The sequence below is a fragment of the Hoplias malabaricus genome, chromosome 1 (assembly GCF_029633855.1).
Source record: "Hoplias malabaricus isolate fHopMal1 chromosome 1, fHopMal1.hap1, whole genome shotgun sequence".
NCBI classification, from domain to species: domain Eukaryota; kingdom Metazoa; phylum Chordata; class Actinopteri; order Characiformes; family Erythrinidae; genus Hoplias; species Hoplias malabaricus.
In genome coordinates, this window is record NC_089800.1 from 1589856 (window position 1) to 1609322 (window position 19467).

Here is a 19467-nt window from a genome sequence, read left to right on the forward strand (position 1 = left end):
CTTTTCCCACCCCACATTAATGGGACACATCCCCAGCTTTGGGCACCACAGCCTTACTCAAACCCTGCTGCCAAAGTTGTGGTGAATATTGTGGTTATATTTCTGTTACTATGAGAAATACTCACTTTAACCTGAACCTGCTGGTAACGATCGGACGAGCTGGGTCTGTTACTGAGGGAAGACTTAAAAACAGAGCCCTGAGAAACAGCCGAGTGTGTGAGACGCTGTGTTTGCGGTTATTTGTGTCCTCTCACCCTTTGGGGTCCAGGAGGTCTCGCACTTTCTCGTTGTAAATCTCCATGTAGGACACTTCCACCTTAAAAGAATGTGTTTCGTTCTCCTCTCGACTCACTCGCTCGAACAGGGAGCAGCAGAGTCTCGGGATCAGACCCGGCTGATCCACACTGCCCATCATCGAGTACGATTTCCCAGAGCCTGCAGGAAACACACACACACACACACACACACACACACACACACACACAAAATAATGTCTCAGATGAGACTGTGGTAAATATATACTGCACCTAAATGTCTACAGAAATTAATAACAATATTTGTCTCAATTTTCACAAGAGCCTTGTGCTACAAAATGTATCATTCTTAAAATTTGGATCTAAATTTGACCTAAAATGTGATGTAATGTGTGTATTAAACCCTAACAATATACAAAGAGCATCAAATCAAACAAAAAACACAGTCGTAGCTTCAATAAAAAGTGGTGTGTGACTGTAAAAGCCTAAATATTAACAATAACACAACACACAGTTATTACATCAGCACCAATACCTTATTCATTTTAATGATTGATTATTATTATTGTTTATTTTTGAATAATTATTGATCATTAACACACAGGGAAGTAACTGCCCTTTCAGTTTGAGTCTTTGGTGACTCTGTGGGAAAGTGTCTGCAGTCTGAGAGACGGGGCGAGGGGTGGTCCAGGAAACGGAACGAAGGAGGAGGTCGTCTGCTGAGTCTCTGTGTGTGTGTGTGTGTGTGTGCTAAACGATTCAACAGAGCTTCCTGTTCCTCTACCTGCCAGCACTGACTCTGAGAGCAGATGGAACCAGTGCTGAACGATTTGGGGGAAATATATAGAATTGCGATTATTTTCTCTACAGTAAGATTCAAGTCTATTTCTCTATATTTTGTGGGAGGCTGAGATTCTGATGTCACAGAACATGGTTGTTTGGGTGCTTCTGATTGGTCAAGGTCATGTCCGTGTCATAATTAGGTGTTGAGAAAGTTTAGGACAAACATCCATCTTCTACTTCCAGCTCTTTCTTCAACTCTACATTCCCCCTTTTCCCCAAAATCACCACAAGACACGGAGGGCTAGAGCTCAGGATGATTATGGAACATAGAGGAGTGTTGCGTTCAAAAGAGCAATAACAGTCGTAAGAGTTTCGCTGTGATTTCTCTTTATTCATTGGTAGAGGGAGTGTGAATAGGGCGTACCTGTTTGTCCATAGGCAAAAATACAGGCGTTATATCCTTGAAAGGCGTTTTCCAGTATCCCCTCCCCAAGGCACTTAAACACGACCTCCTGACCTACACAACAAACAACAACAAACACATCAACACGAGGAAAACACGTCAAAAAACAGCTTCACCACAGTCCCAGGCACACAGTGAGGTTTACAGCTTATATACAGCGTATAACGGCTCATATAAGACGATGTGATAATCAAGTAATGCATTTACAGAACACATTTAAAAACAATGGGGCGCTACCTCACACCTGACCCACTGTACCCTGAGAAACTCTGAAATTTGGAAGGGGAAGGGATTCCTCCGGTGAGGAACAGGGTGGCCTCGCCTTTAAGGAGGAGACCCCTCACACCCTGTGGTCCGCGGACGTGCAGTCTCTACAGGAAACTGGGTCCAGACTGCTTCACCGACCGAGCAAACCCGGCTCACGTCTCACCTCAGGTAAGTGGGTGTTTGTCCCCGTTACCGCAGCGTGTAAGACGTCTCCTCGCCACCACCGGAGGAGACCCTTTCCTCTTCACAGTTTCTAATTCCCGAAGGACGTCGGGGGCTGGGTCTGTGTGGGGCGCTAAAAGAGCAGTGGTTCCCCCGTGACATCACAAGCTCGTACATTTCATACATTTATCTGCAGCAACGTAAACAGAGACTCAAACCTCAAAAGCTATAACCTCACTGTGGGCATAAAACAGGAAATGAGAATCTGAATCCATGGACTGTTCTCTGTTCTGTAACGTGATTCAGACAGCTGTGTGAGGAGCTAAATACAGACATACTGCGGGCACACACACACACACACAAACACACACACACTGCTTCTGCTGCTGATTAAGAGAAATTGAAACACGAGCGGAAAGCCAGTAAAAAGGCTTTTTTCCAGAAAAGAGAAATATTTGGGGCTGATTTGAGCAAGGCACGATTGTGTAACGAGCACTTCATCGTCCACAGCCCTACTTCGAACACTCCCACTTCATGTCCACAAGTTTGTAGACACCCCGTGTAGTGTGTGAATGCTGAAGTCTAACACTGCAGTAAATATCTACACCGTGCCCAACACCAAGTGTAGGCCAGAGGGGTATAAACCCCCCAGCACTGGGCTGTGGAGCTGGGGAACTGAAAAATCTGATGAGGTGCGGCTCCAGACAAAACCTCTGGGATGAGTTGGAGTGGTGAGTGAGATCCAGAACTAAACACCAACACCAGCCCCTGACCCTCACTGAAGATTAAGAGGCTGAACTCCATCAGATCCTCACAGCTATGTTCCAAAATCTAGCGTGCAGCCTCCCCAGAGACACAGAGACTGTTCCTGCAGCGAGAGAGTGGTAATAATTACAGTAATTACCACCACAGAAGCAATCTTTACGTATAAAACGTGTCTCGGCTGATCGGCTACACTTGGACTAATCACGGAATAATCACGTGAAATCAGTTGGGGGTTGGGGCAAGGATGGGGGGGGGGGGGGGGTCCAGGGGGATGCTAACAGTGCTGGTTACTCTGTTTATGAAGCTGTAAAGCACAGCAGATGGGGACAACGGAAAACACTCATTTGGGGCTTTACGTACCACAACGTTTAAACCCGATAAGAAAGTAATTGTCAACCGAGGCCTTCTTTACCTCCCACGGGGCTGAGAAAGTGTGTGTGTGTGTGTGTGTGTGTTGGGACATGTTGCAGACTGACTCACCTGCGTATTTCGGGATGTTGGCCTCGTCCATAGACCAGAAACAATGGTCAAAGGCGAACACCTGCAGAGAGAGAAAGGAGGAGAGGAGACGTCAACGAAGGCGTGTTCAGACGGGTCTCTGCTAACGCTAAGCTAACACTGAGTTAACACCGAGCTAACGCTGAGCCGATGTTTCCTGAAAGCTCACCTGGGCCGTGACGGCGGGACACAATGAGAGAGTTTACTGTGTGGTCGCTACGTGATGAAACTCCAGACTGAAGAGAACTGACGACCTGGAAGTCTGTCTCCACCACACTCAGGTCAGCTTAACATCCACCTACCCTTCATCAGCTCCACTGTCCCCTCACTGTCCCCTCTCTCAGCTCCACTGTCCCCTCACTCTCCTCTCTCAGCTCCACTGTCCCCTCACTGTCCCCTCTCTCAGCTCCACTGTCCCCTCACTCTCCTCTCTCAGCTCCACTGTCCCCTCACTGTCCCCTCTCTCAGCTCCACTGTCCCCTCACTCTCCTCTCTCAGCTCCACTGTCCCCTCACTGTCCCCTCTCTCAGCTCCACTGTCCCCTTACTGTCCCCTCTCTCAGCTCCACTGTCCCCTCACTCTCCTCTCTCAGCTCCACTGTCCCCTCTCTCAGCTCCACTGTCCCCTCACTGTCCCCTCACTGTCCCCGCTCTCAGCTCCACTGTCCCCTCTCTCAGCTCCACTGTCCCCTCACTCTCCTCTCTCAGCTCCACTGTCCCCTCACTGTCCCCTCTCTCAGCTCCACTGTCCCCTCACTGTCCCCGCTCTCAGCTCCACTGTCCCCTCTCTCAGCTCCACTGTCCCCTCACTCTCCTCTCTCAGCTCCACTGTCCCCTCACTGTCCCCTCTCTCAGCTCCACTGTCCCCTCTCTCAGCTCCACTGTCCCCTCACTGTCCCCTCTCTCAGCTCCACTGTCCCCTCACTGTCCCCTCTCTCAGCTCCACTGTCCCCTCACTGTCCCCTCTCTCAGCTCCACTGTCCCCTCACTGTCCCCGCTCTCAGCTCCACTGTCCCCTCTCTCAGCTCCACTGTCCCCTCACTGTCCCCTCTCTCAGCTCCACTGTCCCCTCACTGTCCCCGCTCTCAGCTCCACTGTCCCCTCTCTCAGCTCCACTGTCCCCTCACTCTCCTCTCTCAGCTCCACTGTCCCCTCACTGTCCCCTCTCTCAGCTCCACTGTCCCCTCTCTCAGCTCCACTGTCCCCTCACTGTCCCCTCTCTCAGCTCCACTGTCCCCTCACTGTCCCCTCTCTCAGCTCCACTGTCCCCTCACTGTCCCCTCTCTCAGCTCCACTGTCCCCTCACTGTCCCCTCTCTCAGCTCCACTGTCCCCTCACTGTCCCCTCTCTCAGCTCCACTGTCCCCTCTCTCAGCTCCACTGTCCCCTCACTGTCCCCTCTCTCAGCTCCAGTTAAAAACAGTGGACATTGGAGCTGAGAGTTGTTTTTAATGTTGTGGCTCCCTCAGTGTCACACAGTGGTGGTGCTGTGTCTCTGATGAAGCTCAGGCGCCGTTAATTGAAAACATAAATCTGAGAAAGGCCGAATAAAATTCTTGCTTTTGCTGACCCCCGTCTCCTGGAGAACTGGGGGTCCGAGGGTGGGGGGTGGTTTCTGTGTGTGTGTGTGTGTGTGTGTGTGTGCAGGAATCAACACAGCTCAGACTGTATTTACACATTTAATCTTCTCTTATACGATGACGTTTAACAGCCTCTTTGTGTAGTGTTTAATTCAAAACATAAACATTCTCCGCGCCTCTTCTGTGACTGTTGTGTTGTAGTAAAAATGACAATTCTCATTTTATTCAACAAAATATAACCAACAAATGAAGCCGTGTGGAGAGTGAAGAGTTTATTGGGCGCTGCGTTGGTTCTGAGCTCCATCAGGAAAAAGCTATTATTAAGATATTTTTTGTATTGTTTTGAATAAAACGATTGATTTTTAATACGATACAAATTACAGTAAAATAAAAGAATGGACACTGTTTGAATTTCGAACTGCGGTTAGAAACAATATTGAATATTCTTCTTCTGAGGAGACGGGTCTAAAGCGGTGTGTAACCGTGGAGATGACGTTTCAGTACGAACTAAAGCTCTAACGTCTGTGTCTCTGTGTGTGTGTGTGTGTGTTTGTGTGTGTGGGGGGTAGTGGGGCAGTTTACTCAGGAGGAAAACTGTTTGGCAAGTGAAAGGCTGTGTTAACCCTTTACATTCCAGAACAGTGTGTGTGTGTGTTTAATGAGAGCCGTGTGTTTCACAGCTGAGAGGAGATGTTTCCGCTGGGCAGCACTGGCCTTTTCTCTCCAGCGGACCGCCCCAACACCGCCCCCCACCCCCCAAACTAACGCCACATCAGGGACCAGGACAGGGGCCACGAACCTACTAGAACTCACTCCGACACTCTGCACTGCCCCAGGGGCCAGACATCACTTCTCTGGCGTTTGTCCATCACAGAGACACAAACACAGAGCCAGATTTGTGTGGATTACTGATAACAGGGCTTTAAAGGGGAGCCTTTTTACTAACAATAACAGTGAAACAGTAACCAGACATCTGAGGAGTTTAATGGTGTTAGAAGCTTGTGAACCCTTCAGACTTTAGATGTGACCTAAAACGACATCATATTTTCACACACGTCTTGACAAATGAATGTTTAAATAAGTCCACAGTGTGATTGGCTCCTGTTTATCATCAGTTTACTAATAATTCTGAAACGTTTCTCCACAGCGCTCTGTAATTGCTTACAGCTTCCTTCGTTTAGAAAATCCGTTCATGGACTTTCTAAAAAAAAGGAGTCTTTTTTTGGCTCGATTGTTTCTGCTTCTGCTTCCTGCCGTGTGTGTGTGTGTGTGTGTGTGTGTGTGTGTGTGTGTGTGTGTGTGTGAGAGAAATTGTCGGCGCTCAGAGACCTCGCGAAACACACAAAGCCCACAATGTGTGAGAGGATGAGCACAGACAGTGGGCCAGTGTGTGTCTGTTCAAAGCTGCATTGTTGGAATACACACACACACACTGCGCTGGCCTTGGCAGACAGGTCAGTCGCAGTGCGGCTCGGGAGCAGGAAGGAGTGAAAATGAATGGGCACGTCGTTTCTGGGCCGATGTAAATACAGATTGATATGAATTTATGTTGGGTTTTTGAGCCAGGACCAACACCGTGGAGCGGATACATTCACAACTCTCACCGCAACCACAATTTCTTAAAATACACTTCATTAATGGCACTGTAAAAGAAGACTTAGTGACATCATGAAACGTGTATTATTACATTATCATTATATTATTTCTAAACCGACAGCATCACTTCATATGCCGGTTTATTAAACTGCCACTGCTCAATCATGAAGTGACCCCACGTCTGCGTTCACACAGCAGGTAAAACTCTTTACACCGTGTCCTGTATCCAAAAGCATCAGTCTGAACATATGTTGTTCCTAAACCAACCCACAGCACCCTGTCCGAGCGCTTTGCTTTTGGAGGGTGTTTCACTACACAGCTGCCTCCCACAGTGAACATTTTCTAATTCAACTACATTTAATATATAAAAAACAGTATAATACATTCATTCATTCATTATCTGTAACCCTTAATCAGTTCAGGGTCGCGGTGGGTCCAGAGCCTACCTGGAATCATTGGGCGCAAGGCAGGAATACACCCTGGAGGGGGCGCCAGTCCTTCACAGGGCAACACAGACACACACACACACACACACACACTCACACCTACGGACACTTTTGAGTCGCCAATCCACCTACCAACATGTGTTTTTGGACTGTGGGAGGAAACCGGAGCACCCGGAGGAAACCCACGCAGACACAGGGAGAACACACCACACTCCTCACAGACAGTCACCCGGAGGAAACCCACGCAGACACAGGGAGAACACACCACACTCCTCACAGACAGTCACCCGGAGGAAACCCACGCAGACACAGAGAGAACACACCACACTCCTCACAGAGAGTCACCCGGAGCGGGAATCGAACCCTGGAGCTGTGTGACTGCAACACCTACCTGCTGAGCCACCTTGCCGCCCACCAGTCTAATAAATTCAAAATCAGGCACTGACACTGAACGGCCAGTGTGTACAGACCTGCTGAGAAATTACCTCTGCCCTTTATTCCTTTCATAACCTTAATATCAATTTAGTTTTACTCAGAAGCGAGTGACAGGAAACTGGAATAAGACATTTGACAGGTTTATTATTTCCCAGTGATATTCAGAAAACAATAAACGCTTTAACAACTCCAGCTCCTTTCCCTAAACACCTCAAATTAACATTAAGAAGAATGCCCAAGGATTGACCTTAGCTCCGATCGGCCGTTCACACTGAGTCCCATTGCCTCAAACCAGATTTGGATCAGATTTCAGTACCACCTCAGAAAGTGGCCCAAATCTGAAGTGCTAATGTTCACCAATGATGTGTTTACACAGCTCCACAGACGCACTTCTGTATCGCAGATGAAGAATCAGATCAGATTTGATCCAGTTTTACCGCTGTGTGAACGGAGCGTATGGGGTTTTAAATGCTACGTTAGCAGCACGTTTACAGCAGTTTAACCCCAGTTTCCCACGGATTACAACAGACTCTGGAGTGACATGTCTTTCACCAAGAGACACACGTGTTCCTGTTTCTGAAATGTGATTCTGGAGCTATGTTAGAAGGTTGTGCAGGATTTAATCCTCAGGTTTTATCGCTTGAGACAGAGCTGTGGAGTTGATGTGTTCGTACCTTTGGCTGTTTCCTGATGGAAAAGGAGCAGAAGAATGGTCCAGAGTCACCCGAGGTCATCCAAACATCCAGGAGCACGGGGAGAGAGGGATAAATACCAGTTAAAAACTAAACAGGAACTGAACAATATTATTATTAAAATACCACCAATAAAATACTGATCATTATACTTTATACACAGAATTACAGAAGCATTCAAACCAGGAGAGAATGAGGAGCTGTAATTTACAGAATGAAGGAAAGACACACTGGAAAAGTAAATATGTTTAGTTTTTATACATTTTTATAAAATGAGGATCACGCCTAGGGGTGAGCGATATGGCCCTGAAATAATATCACGATATTTCACTGTGTTTTGGTGATAATGATATTCTTGGCGACACGAACAAAACACTGAAAAACACTTTTATTAATTTCAAGAACACACTAATACAACAAAATAAATGTTATATTAATATTAATCAAATTAAATTAAATATATTTAATATATGTTACTACCATTAAGTGGTTTTATTTATTAAAAAGTTTTATTTTACTACAAGTTTCAAATATGCAAATATAAAGAAGTGACAAAAGAAATCAGAAAACATTTGTTTATTTTGTAAACAACGTATAAACAGCAAAAAGGAAACATTCATTCATTCATTATCTGTAACCCTTATCCAGTTCAGGGTCGTGGTGGGTCCAGAGCCTACCTGGAATACACCCTGGAGGGGGCGCCAGTCCTTCACAGGGCAACACAGACACACACACACACATTCACTCACACACTCACACATATGGACACTTTTGAGTCGCCAATCCACCTACCAACATGTGTTTTTGGACTGTGGGAAGAAACCAGAGCACCTGGAGGAAACCCACACAGACACAGGGAGAACACACCACACTCCTCACAGACAGTTACCCAGACGAAACCCACGCAGACACAGGGAGAACACACCACACTCCTCACAGACAGTTACCCAGACGAAACCCACGCAGACACAGGGAGAACACACCACACTCCTCACAGACAGTCACCCGGAGCAGGAATCGAACCCACAACCTCCAGTCCCCTGGAGCTGTGTGACTGCGACACCTACCTGCTGCACCACCGTGCCGCCCACAAAAAGGAAACAATTGTACAAAAAGTAACCTTAAAGCTTCACAGTAAATAACAAAACAAACACAGAATATTCGCTGTGTTAAGTCATTAAGTCAGAATATCACCATCATCACGATACTGAGGTTTTTTTTTAGCGTTTAAAAACAAATGCCGATATAATCGATACGATGTGGCACAGCCCTAATCACGCCACACCTGTTTTGACACAGACCCTCAAACTGCTCCATTCTGATGCGGCAGTAGATCGGGTTGAGTACGGTTTGGGTCTTGAACGGATCTCCAGCCAGCATTCACTCCACACACAGCTCTACAGATCCGCACGACGCTTAGATACAATTCAAATAAACCATGATAGGTTTTTAAAAAGGATAAATATTTACGATGTTTTTCTTCTGTGTTTGGATGACGGGACTTATCTATAGCACTTGGTGTAAAGTCTTTCTTTCCTTCTTTCCTCTCCCTAATGCACTTGTTGATTCCGGTTTCCCAGATGGGTGTTTCCCGAGGGACGGGGGTGTGAGCCCCTCGTAATCCGGCCGCTGCAGCGTGAAGACGGAAGCAGATTTAGAGCTGGACGTCCCTCTGGCTCTGTTGTGTAAACTTCAGTAAAGTCAGTGGATTTAGAGCTGAGACCAAATTAGACTCCATCTTTTCTCTCTCTCTCTCTCTCTCTCTCTCTCTCTCACACACACACACACACACACACACACACACACACACACACACAAAAAAAAAACCCTCACCAGGCCATGTATTACTTCTCACCCCAACTGAATAAACCTGAATAGCTGCATTAAAGAGTGCAACATATTTGCCATATGTTCAGTATTATCCTTCTCCAAGAGCAGAGACTAAGCTTGTCCTGACTCCACCACACTCTCTTCTTTCTCTCTCTCACTCACTCTCACTCTCTCTTAAACAGAAGAGACACATTTTGTCCATTTTCAGGACGGCACACCTCTGCGTGTCACTGTCTTTCTGGGTTTAGACTGGAGGGGCCATTGTGCTGCTGACCCTCATTAGAGCTCATGAGGAGACATGAGAAATACTGAGAGCTGTGGAGAGAGGGGGGAGAGAGAGAGAGAGAGAGAGAGAGAGAGTGAAAGAGAGAGAGAGGGGAAAAGATGGGTGAGGGGTGAGAGAAACTGGGCCAACAATGTAATGTAGCATCCATACTGTAATGAGAAGGGACAATTTTGACCAACCACAACCTCACCACGCATTCACAACACACTCATCACACCTCAAACACTCACAACACACCACATACGCGCAACACACTTGCAACACACACACACACACCACACAGTGGACGTCTCTCTGGACACTTCCATAAATCACACCTTTAAAACATGCTCACTGGGCGTGGCTATTCAAACAGGTTAGTATCAATGATTCTGATTGGTCCTTTGGCTGACCTGACATCACACAACACGATTTTAGCCCCGCCTACTTACAGTCCAGCAAAGAAAACCGTGGAGACTGTTATAAATAACAAATTATAAATATAAATTATACCATTTCTCAGCAGAAAATAACACATTATTCTTCTGTTCATCCATTCAACAACTCACACACTCATGCAGACACTAACCAAGTCACTCTCACCCAGTAACTCTCACTCAGCCCGTCACTCACACACTCACCCAGTCACTCACACACTCAGCCAGCCACTCACACACTCACTCATACACAGCCAGCTACTCACACGCTCACCCAGTCACTCACACACTCACCTAGTCACTCACACACTCACCCAGTCACTCACACACTCACCAAGTCACTCACACACTCACCCAGTCACTCACACCCTCACCCAGTCACTCACACCCTCACCCAGTCACTCACACCCTCACCCAGTCACTCACACACTCAGCCAGTCGCTCACTGTCACTCACACACACCCAGTAACTCTCACACTCACCCAGTCACTCACACACAGCCAGCTACTCACATGCTCACCCAGTCACTCACACACTCACCAAGTCACTCACACACTCACCCAGTCACTCACACACTCACCCAGTCACTCACACACTCAGCCAGTCACTCACTGTCACTCACACACACCCAGTCACTCACACACTCACCCAGTCACTCACACACTCAGCCAGTCACTCACACACTCAGCCAGTCACTCACTGTCACTCACACACACCCAGTCACTCACACCCTCACCCAGTCACTCACACCCTCACCCAGTCACTCACACACTCACCAAGTCACTCACACACTCAGCCAGTCGCTCACTGTCACTCACACACACCCAGTAACTCTCACACTCACCCAGTCACTCACACACAGCCAGCTACTCACATGCTCACCCAGTCACTCACACACTCACCAAGTCACTCACACACTCACCCAGTCACTCACACACTCAGCCAGTCACTCACTGTCACTCACACACACCCAGTCACTCACACACTCACCCAGTCACTCACACACTCAGCCAGTCACTCACACACTCAGCCAGTCACTCACTGTCACTCACACACACCCAGTCACTCACACACTCACCCAGTCACTCACACACTCAGCCAGTCACTCACACACTCAGCCAGTCACTCACTGTCACTCACACACACCCAGTAACTCTCACACTCACCCAGTCACTCACACACAGCCAGCCATTCACCCTCACCCAGTCAGTGACACACTCAGCCAGCCACTCACACATTCATTCTCACCCTCACCCCGTCACTCACACACAGCCGGCCAGTCACACGCTCACCCAGTCACTCTCACCCTCACCCAGTCACTCACACACTCCATATACGTGTGCACATAAAGTAAATTTATGACCAAGCACACACTCCTATGACACAGAAATGTCACACAGTGGTGTTCCAACATTCTTCTGACACACAGAAACACACTTTACTCCCCTCCACCCCTCACCCCGGGCATGGAGACCTTAGGCTCATATGCAGCTGCCCCAGGGCAGGGCATTTTTCTACATACTGGGAAATCTATGTGTACACTGTGTGAACCTTAAAGAAGCAGGACTCACACATCCTACACTCTTTTGGACTCCGTTATTGTTCAGAACTGGAGACGCCGTGCCTGGTCTGGACGACCCGCTGCACTCAGATGAAATGGAAAACTGCGAGAACTAGACGTACTTCTCTGTGAGGGCCCCAAAGATCCAGAGGAGGTGAGACGTCATCTTCTTTACAGGAAAACACCTTAAAATAAAGTAAAATCTTCTCCAAATATTGAAATTTCCCATTTTTTTTATTTTATGGCAGGCCAGTGTAATCGTGCTGTTGGATTCAGACTGGAACTGAACATAGAAATCACACAGTTTCAGCCACACTGAGTGTGTGTGTGTGTGTGTGTGTTTTGCTGAGCATAGCCGACAACAACCCAACAAATACCCAAACAAACACAAAACTTTCTCTACATGCAAACGTGAAAACCCCAGCAGCTCTACAGGCCGAAGAGGAAGAGACCTGCCCTTCCAAAGTGTAATTATCACTTCATTTAAAAACCAAACCTAAAATTCCCCTCAGTCCAGAACCCGGCTCTGGAGCGTAAGACGAGGAACAGACATGAGGGACAGGAGGATTTCTTCGTCCCTACGTCTCCATTCTCACGCTGTGTCTCCAGTGACGCTGCAATGTGTTCAGAGAGCAGAGATTAGTTCTGAGTTGAGCGTGTTCTCATAGCATTTCACTGGATGGGGATCACTTATTCATGGACTCTGGGCAATGAAAGGCTAGGAACCGCTCTGTGTATGTGTCTGTGTTTATGGGAGAGTGAGACAGAAGTGAGCAGAGTTACACAATCAGAGTCACCAAGAACTGTTCCAGACTTTACCTATAGGAGATGTGTGTGAACACAAACATCTGTAACATTCCCTGGACTTTATCTTGGCCCCGGTGCACAGACCAGGTAAAGTCCGAGTGACCCCTGTGTGAACAGACCTGGGAATGTTCCGGAGAATCGCACAGCCCCACCGCCAGCCTGAACCACATATTACCCAGGCACCGCCCCCTGCCTGAACCACATACTGCACAGGCTCCGCCCCCTGCCTGAACCACATGCTGCACAGGCTCCGCCCCCTGCATGAACCACATGCTGTACAGGCTCCGCCCCCTGCCTGAACCACATACTGCACAGACTCCGCCCCCTGCCTGAAACACTGCACAGGCCCCACCACCAGCCTGAACCACATGCTGCACAGGCTCCGCCCCCTGCATGAACCACATGCTGCACAGGTTCCGCCCCCTGCAAGGCTGATGATAGAAAGCTACTGTTTTCTTGGTGATTGTAAACTGTGCAGAGAGAAGACGCAGCACTGGATCCATCACAGGGCTCTTCATCCAAAAGATTTAATAATTACACAATTACATCATGAATTACACAGTCATGTTTATTTTTACAAGTCATTATGAACATTATAAACAGGATTACTCTTATATGAAACTTAAACAACAGTAAACTCTCTCATTTCTCTCACAAACACAGACGTTTAAACACGTCCCTGTGTCTGCGCTCATTTCAGCGAGAAGCACCTTCAGCACAAAGTGAGGAACGTTTAAAACTCAGGCTACTGTCAGTGACTTAATGAACCACAGGGGATCCTTCCTGAATTGTTCATCATGTCTTTCATCGCTCCTCAAACTGCGGGCTCAGCATTCCATCCCTCCATCCCTCCCTCCATCCATCCCTCTCTCCCTCCATCCATCACCCAACCACCCGACAGCAGCTTTCAGCTCCCTCAAAGACGTCTCTCAGCTTACAGAATGAGAGCAGCTCTTCAGAGACCCCCAGGGCTTTCGTGGACTATTGTGTTGGAGTGAGGGGATGCTCCGTAACACGGCAGGGTGCGTACACACACACTCCTAAACAGTGAAAGCATATGGGATTAACCCGATCACATATAACTTTCTTTGGTGCTCATTGACGTCGTCTGGTTTATCTCATTAAAGTCACCTCTGGTTTGTGGATGTCCACAGGGATCCGGCCGTAGAAAAATACACCAAGAGCTCAGTGTCTCACTCCGGCCCTGTTCACACCTGCATTGTGACCCACAGCTTTTCCGGACACTCCGCAACTGTCCCCAGACTTTATCTGACCCACAGTGCACAGTCTGGGTAATGTCCAGGTCCCCCTGTGTGACCAGAGCCGGGACTGTTCTGGAGAATTGCACAGTATCTCCTTAGAAATACAACTGCCTCATTAGAGATAACAACTGCCCTCGCTCTCTGGTGGGTCTGAGTGGGGAGAGCCTAGAGCTAATGGGTAAGGACCTAGGGCTGAAGAGTTAGGGCCTATGGATTTAGGATTAGGGCCTAAGGCTAAAGGGTCAGAGCCTGTGGGTTTAGGATTAGGGCCTAAGGCTAAAGGATTAGAGCCTGTGGGTTTAGGATTAAGGCCTAGGGATAATGGGTTAGGGCCTAGGGCTAAAGAGTTAGAGCCTAGGGCTAATGGGTTAGGGCCTAGGGCTAAAGAGTTAGAGCCTAGGGCTAATGGGTTATGGCCTAGCACTAAAGAGTTAGGGTCTAGGGCTAATGGGTTATGGCCTAGCACTAAAGAGTTAGGGCCTAGGGCTAATGGGTTAGGGCCTAGGGCTAAAGAGTTAGGGCCTAGGGCTAAAGAGTTAGGGCCTAGGGCTAATGGGTTAGGGCCTAGGGCTAAAGGGTTAGAGTATTAGGGCTAATGGTTTGGGGCCTAGGGCTAATGGGTTAGGGCCTAGGGCTAAAGGGTTAGAGTATGAGGGCTAATGGTTTGGGGCCTAGGGCTAATGAGTTAGGGCCTAGGGCTAAAGGGTTAGGACCTAGGGCTGAAGAGTTAGGGCCTAGGGCTGAAGAGTTAGGGCCTATGGATTTAGGATTAGGGCCTAAGGCTAAAGGGTCAGAGCCTGTGGGTTTAGGATTAGGGCCTAAGGCTAAAGGATTAGAGCCTGTGGGTTTAGGATTAAGGCCTCGGGATAATGGGTTAGGGCCTATGGATTCAGGATTAGGGCCTAAGGCAAAAAGGCTAGGGCCTATGGGTTTAGGATTAGGGCCTTGGGCTAAAGGGTTAGGGCCTAGGGCTAAAGGGTTAGAGTATTAGGGCTAATGGTTTGGGGCCTAGGGCTAATGGGTTAGGGCCTAGGGCTAAAGGGTTCGAGTATTAGGGCTAATGGTTTGGGGCCTAGGGCTAATGAGTTAGGGCCTAGGGCTAAAGGGTTAAGGCCTGTGGATTCAGGATTAGGGCCTAAGGCAAAAAGGCTAGGGCCTATGGGTTTAGGATTAGGGCCTAGGGCTAAAGGGTTAGAGCCTGTGGGTTTAGGATTAGAGCCTACAGCTAAAGGATTATTAGGGCCCATGGATTCAGGATTAGGGCCTATGGATTTAGGATTAAGTCCTATGGTTAAAGGGTTAGGGAGTGTGGAAAAGGGTTAGTGCTAAAGGCTGAGGAGAAATAATTTATTTAAAGGTCATCTCCCAAACGTCTTTGTTAACCCTGAGGTACAGTGTGAATTTGTTGTTCATTTTTTCCAGAGAAATCATCTGAGACCCAGACCGCCTTAAAAGGGAAACACATCGACTACAGTGATATACAGTGTCAGAGGCTTAAATTAGGAAATAATATAACCGTTTACAGGACACATCCTCTGTTGTGATACATTACAGTTAGAGCAGCTTGGCATTATGCCTTAAACGAAATGTAACATATATTTAATTAATATTATTATTATTATCTTAATAGCAGCAGTAATTCAGTGGTCATTCTGCATTTCTGACCAGTGAAGGAGCTCCTCATTACTGTTCTGAGGTCAGGAGAAGGGTGGAGCTGTGTTCCTCCAAACTCCCCTCACACACACACACACACACACACACACACACACACAAACTGAACATATGTGAAACGGATGAGGGCGTCTCTGGCATTCCCAGCTCTCCGTCATCAAACTTCCCAAACTCCAGCGTCTCCCAGCAACTGGAGGAACATTAAAAAACTCAAACTCAGCCTCATTCCTGCACAATGAGCCATCATTTCAAAACTGGAGCTGCAGGACTTTCCAAAACACAGCGAAACACGACTGAGATTACCCCCTCATTCTGAAAAAGAGACCGTCGCTGTCAGTTACAGCTGTGTGCAACATCTGGACAAAGAGGCCTCTGCGAATTTCTCAGGGAGCACCACTTCTGAGACACTTCAGCAAGAGCTGCGCTGATAGTTATGTTTTGGTCAGGCTCCAGATGTCAGGGCTGTGGGGTGGTCCTGGCGTTCAGTGGTCAGAACCGACCCGGTGTGCGGCGACTGGGTCCTGGACCCGAGTCTCAGTGATGGAGGAGAGGGAGTAGAGCTGGTGCAGCGTGAAAAGTGTTATCAGCACAGGACAACGTTTTACTGCATCTCAGAGAAACACACACACACACACACACACTCAAATGGCATGTTACAGACAGCTGCACTTCACCAAACACGAGAGAGAGAGAGAGAGAGAGAGAGAGAGAGAGAGAGAGAGAGACAGAGAGAGAGAACAAAGGGAACATTCCTGAGACTGACCACTGGAATGGGGACTGCACACTTGTGTTTGTGGACATTGTGTTGAAGGAATGATGAGGTTTTTATCGTGCGCTCTCTCTCTCTTTATTCTGAAGTTTTCTGCTCGGCTCTGATCTGTCCAGCCATCTGTCTGCTCTGATTGGCTGAGCCTCATGCCGGCGTTTCAGCAGCACGATTACTATATTTCTCTTCATCACTGTCTTATTCTTCTCTCTCTCTCTCCCTTTATTTCCTTTCTCTCACTTCTTCTCTTTACCTCTTTGCTCCCTCTTTCTCTGTCTCACTTTCTTCTCTCTCTGCTGCTTTCTGGTTCCTTTCTTTCTCTTCTCCTGGTTCCACTCTCAAGACAAAAATTACCCACATTCCCTGTGTCCAAACGTACCCGGTCCTCTGCAATGATAGGACACAGAGGGAGACCTGGAGGCTTTAGGAAGTGACTTCAAGGCCGAGATGGGACATGGATAAGAAGGAAATTACACGCCTGGTGAACACAGGGCTGTATCAGATGGAGACGGGCTTTCACTAATCACCCCCACCCACAGCACTGAGGCATGCCGGGAGAGCGAGGAGGGTGGGTGCTGGGAGTCGTTACCTGTGGATCCTCTGATCATCACCGGCTGGAAAACCCCTTCTTACCCAACAGCCACATCAAAACCCCACGAGCCGTTTTCGCTCAGTTCTCTTTCTTCTCCGTTTTTACTCCGTGCTCTTATTTCTCCGCGATCGTTGTCTCTGTTTTGCTGCGTTTAACCTCGTCTTTGTGCTGTCACGTAAATGTGGGTCCAGCGCTGTGATTGGACAGACTCAGACGAGGGGGCGGGGCCATTCTAAAGTCTCTGCACTTGACGTAAGAAGCGGAGCAGAATCAGAACGGCTCGTTTTATCCCAGGTTTTCTGACTTAGGCAGCACACAGAAAACTGACTGGGTGGTCTTGTTTCACAGTGTGTGGGTTGGCAGACTCCAGATCCACACTTTAATGTGAACACACACTTTATTCCATATCATGTCCCTTTTAAACAGCACCAGAGCATGGTGTTCTCCAGACTGTGCGGTCGTTACGAGTCCCCCTTTGTTGTGATCATGTTTCTGAATTCCAGTTTTCTTCTTTTTTGTCTGCAGGCAGATTTCCTGATTCACAATCTCCTCAGAAACAACTTTAAATAGAGCGAGGAACATGAAAATGTAAATAAACAACGTTGGTCTCTGACTTCTGCCCATTAATATAAGTGAACAATCACATGTCTACGTTTTTAAAAATGCAGAATGTAAACAGAGTATACAATAAGACCCTGCACTTGGACGTCGTCCAGAATAACCTTATGCTAACAAGCCCATTAGCTTTCATTCACCGCTAACATTCTTTTAAAACGAGACGGGTGATCTTTCAGACAAGACGCCCCCCTCCACACACACACCTTCAGACACTCGCCTCGGGTGTTTCTCCTCCATCTCTCTTTCTCTCTCAGTCTATCTCTCCTTTTTTAATTGTCTCACCCTGACTCACATTTCCAGTCTGAGCAACTTGAGGAAACATGAAACCAGAGAAAGAGGGATGTTAGATGAGTGCAGGAGCCTTAAAGAATAGAAATGTAAACCCCACCCCACCCCCACCACCTCGCCCCCCTGCAGCACCAATCACTCTTCAGTTACTACTCACTGTACACTTTAATTTCAGTGTGAGAATCACTCAGACACACACAACCTGCTCTAACTGTGAGCTACTCACATACTTTATTCATTCATTCATTCATCCACTGTAAGCACTTCATCCTCATAAATGTCACTATTGGGTGGTTTCCCAGACAGGGATTAAGCCTAGTCCTGGACTATATCCTCCTTTCAATGGACAATTACCATTCAAAATGTTGTGTAGTCAAGGACTAGGCTTAAGAGCCCACCAGGAATCACTGGGTGCAAACCTGGGTAGTTTCACACACTCACCCAGTCATTCACACCTGTGAACTGGTTCACACACTCACCCTGTCACTCACACCTGTGGACCGTTTCACACACTCACCCAGTCACTCACTCACACCTGTGGACCATTTCACACACTCACCCTGTCACTCACACCTGTGAACTGGTTCACACACTCACCCAGTCACTCACTCACACCTGTGGACCATTTCACACACTCACCCTGTCACTCACACCTGTGAACTGGTTCACACACTCACACCTGTGGACCGTTTTACACACTCACCCAGTCATTCACTAACACCTGTGGACCGTTTTACACACTCACCCAGTCATTCACTAACACCTGTGGACCGTTTCACACACTCATCCAGTCACTCACTCACACCTGTGGACCATTTCACACACCCACACCTGTCACCCATACACTCACACCTGTGGACCATTTCACACACTCACCCAGTCATTCACTCACACCTGTGGACCGTTTCACACACTCACCCAGTCACTCATACACTCACACCTGTGGACCACTTCACACACTCACCCAGTCACTCACTCACACCAGTGGACCATTTCACACACTCACCTAGTCATTCACTCACACCTGTGGACTTTTTCACACACTCACCCTGTCACTCACTCACACCTGTGGACCGTTTCACACACTCACCCAGTCATTCACTCGCACCTGTGGACCATTTCACACACTCACCCAGTCACTCATTCACACCTGTGGACGGTTTCACCCAGTCACTCACTCACACCTGTGGACCATTTCACACACTCACCCAGTCACTCATTCACACCTGTGGACCGTTTCACCCAGTCACTCACTCACACCTGTGGACCATTTCACAGACTCACCCAGTCACTCACTCACACCTGTGGACCGTTTCACCCAGTCACTCACTCACACCTGTGGACCATTTCACAGACTCACCCAGTCACTCACCCACACCTGTGGACCGTTTCACACACTCACCCAGTCACTCACCCACACCTGTGGACCAT

At 48.0% G+C, this 19467-nt stretch overlaps 1 protein-coding gene across 5 annotated transcripts in view; it reads right to left on the bottom strand.

Moving 5' to 3' along the window:
- The window catches only part of kif13a (kinesin family member 13A), an 85744-nt gene that overhangs the window by 61917 nt on the left and 4360 nt on the right, over nt 1-19467 (bottom strand). For all 5 annotated transcript variants that reach the window (XR_010795207.1, XM_066642810.1, XM_066642799.1 and 2 more), the window contains exons 3-6: nt 7922-7934; nt 3175-3235; nt 1462-1554; nt 255-435 (exon numbers count right to left, since the gene is read on the bottom strand). Coding sequence is in view for 4 of the 5 variants with exons in the window: in XM_066642810.1 (XP_066498907.1) it covers nt 255-435; nt 1462-1554; nt 3175-3235; nt 7922-7934 (348 nt within the window). In the remaining variant the exon portion in view is untranslated. The remainder of the gene's footprint in view (nt 1-254; nt 436-1461; nt 1555-3174; nt 3236-7921; nt 7935-19467) is intronic.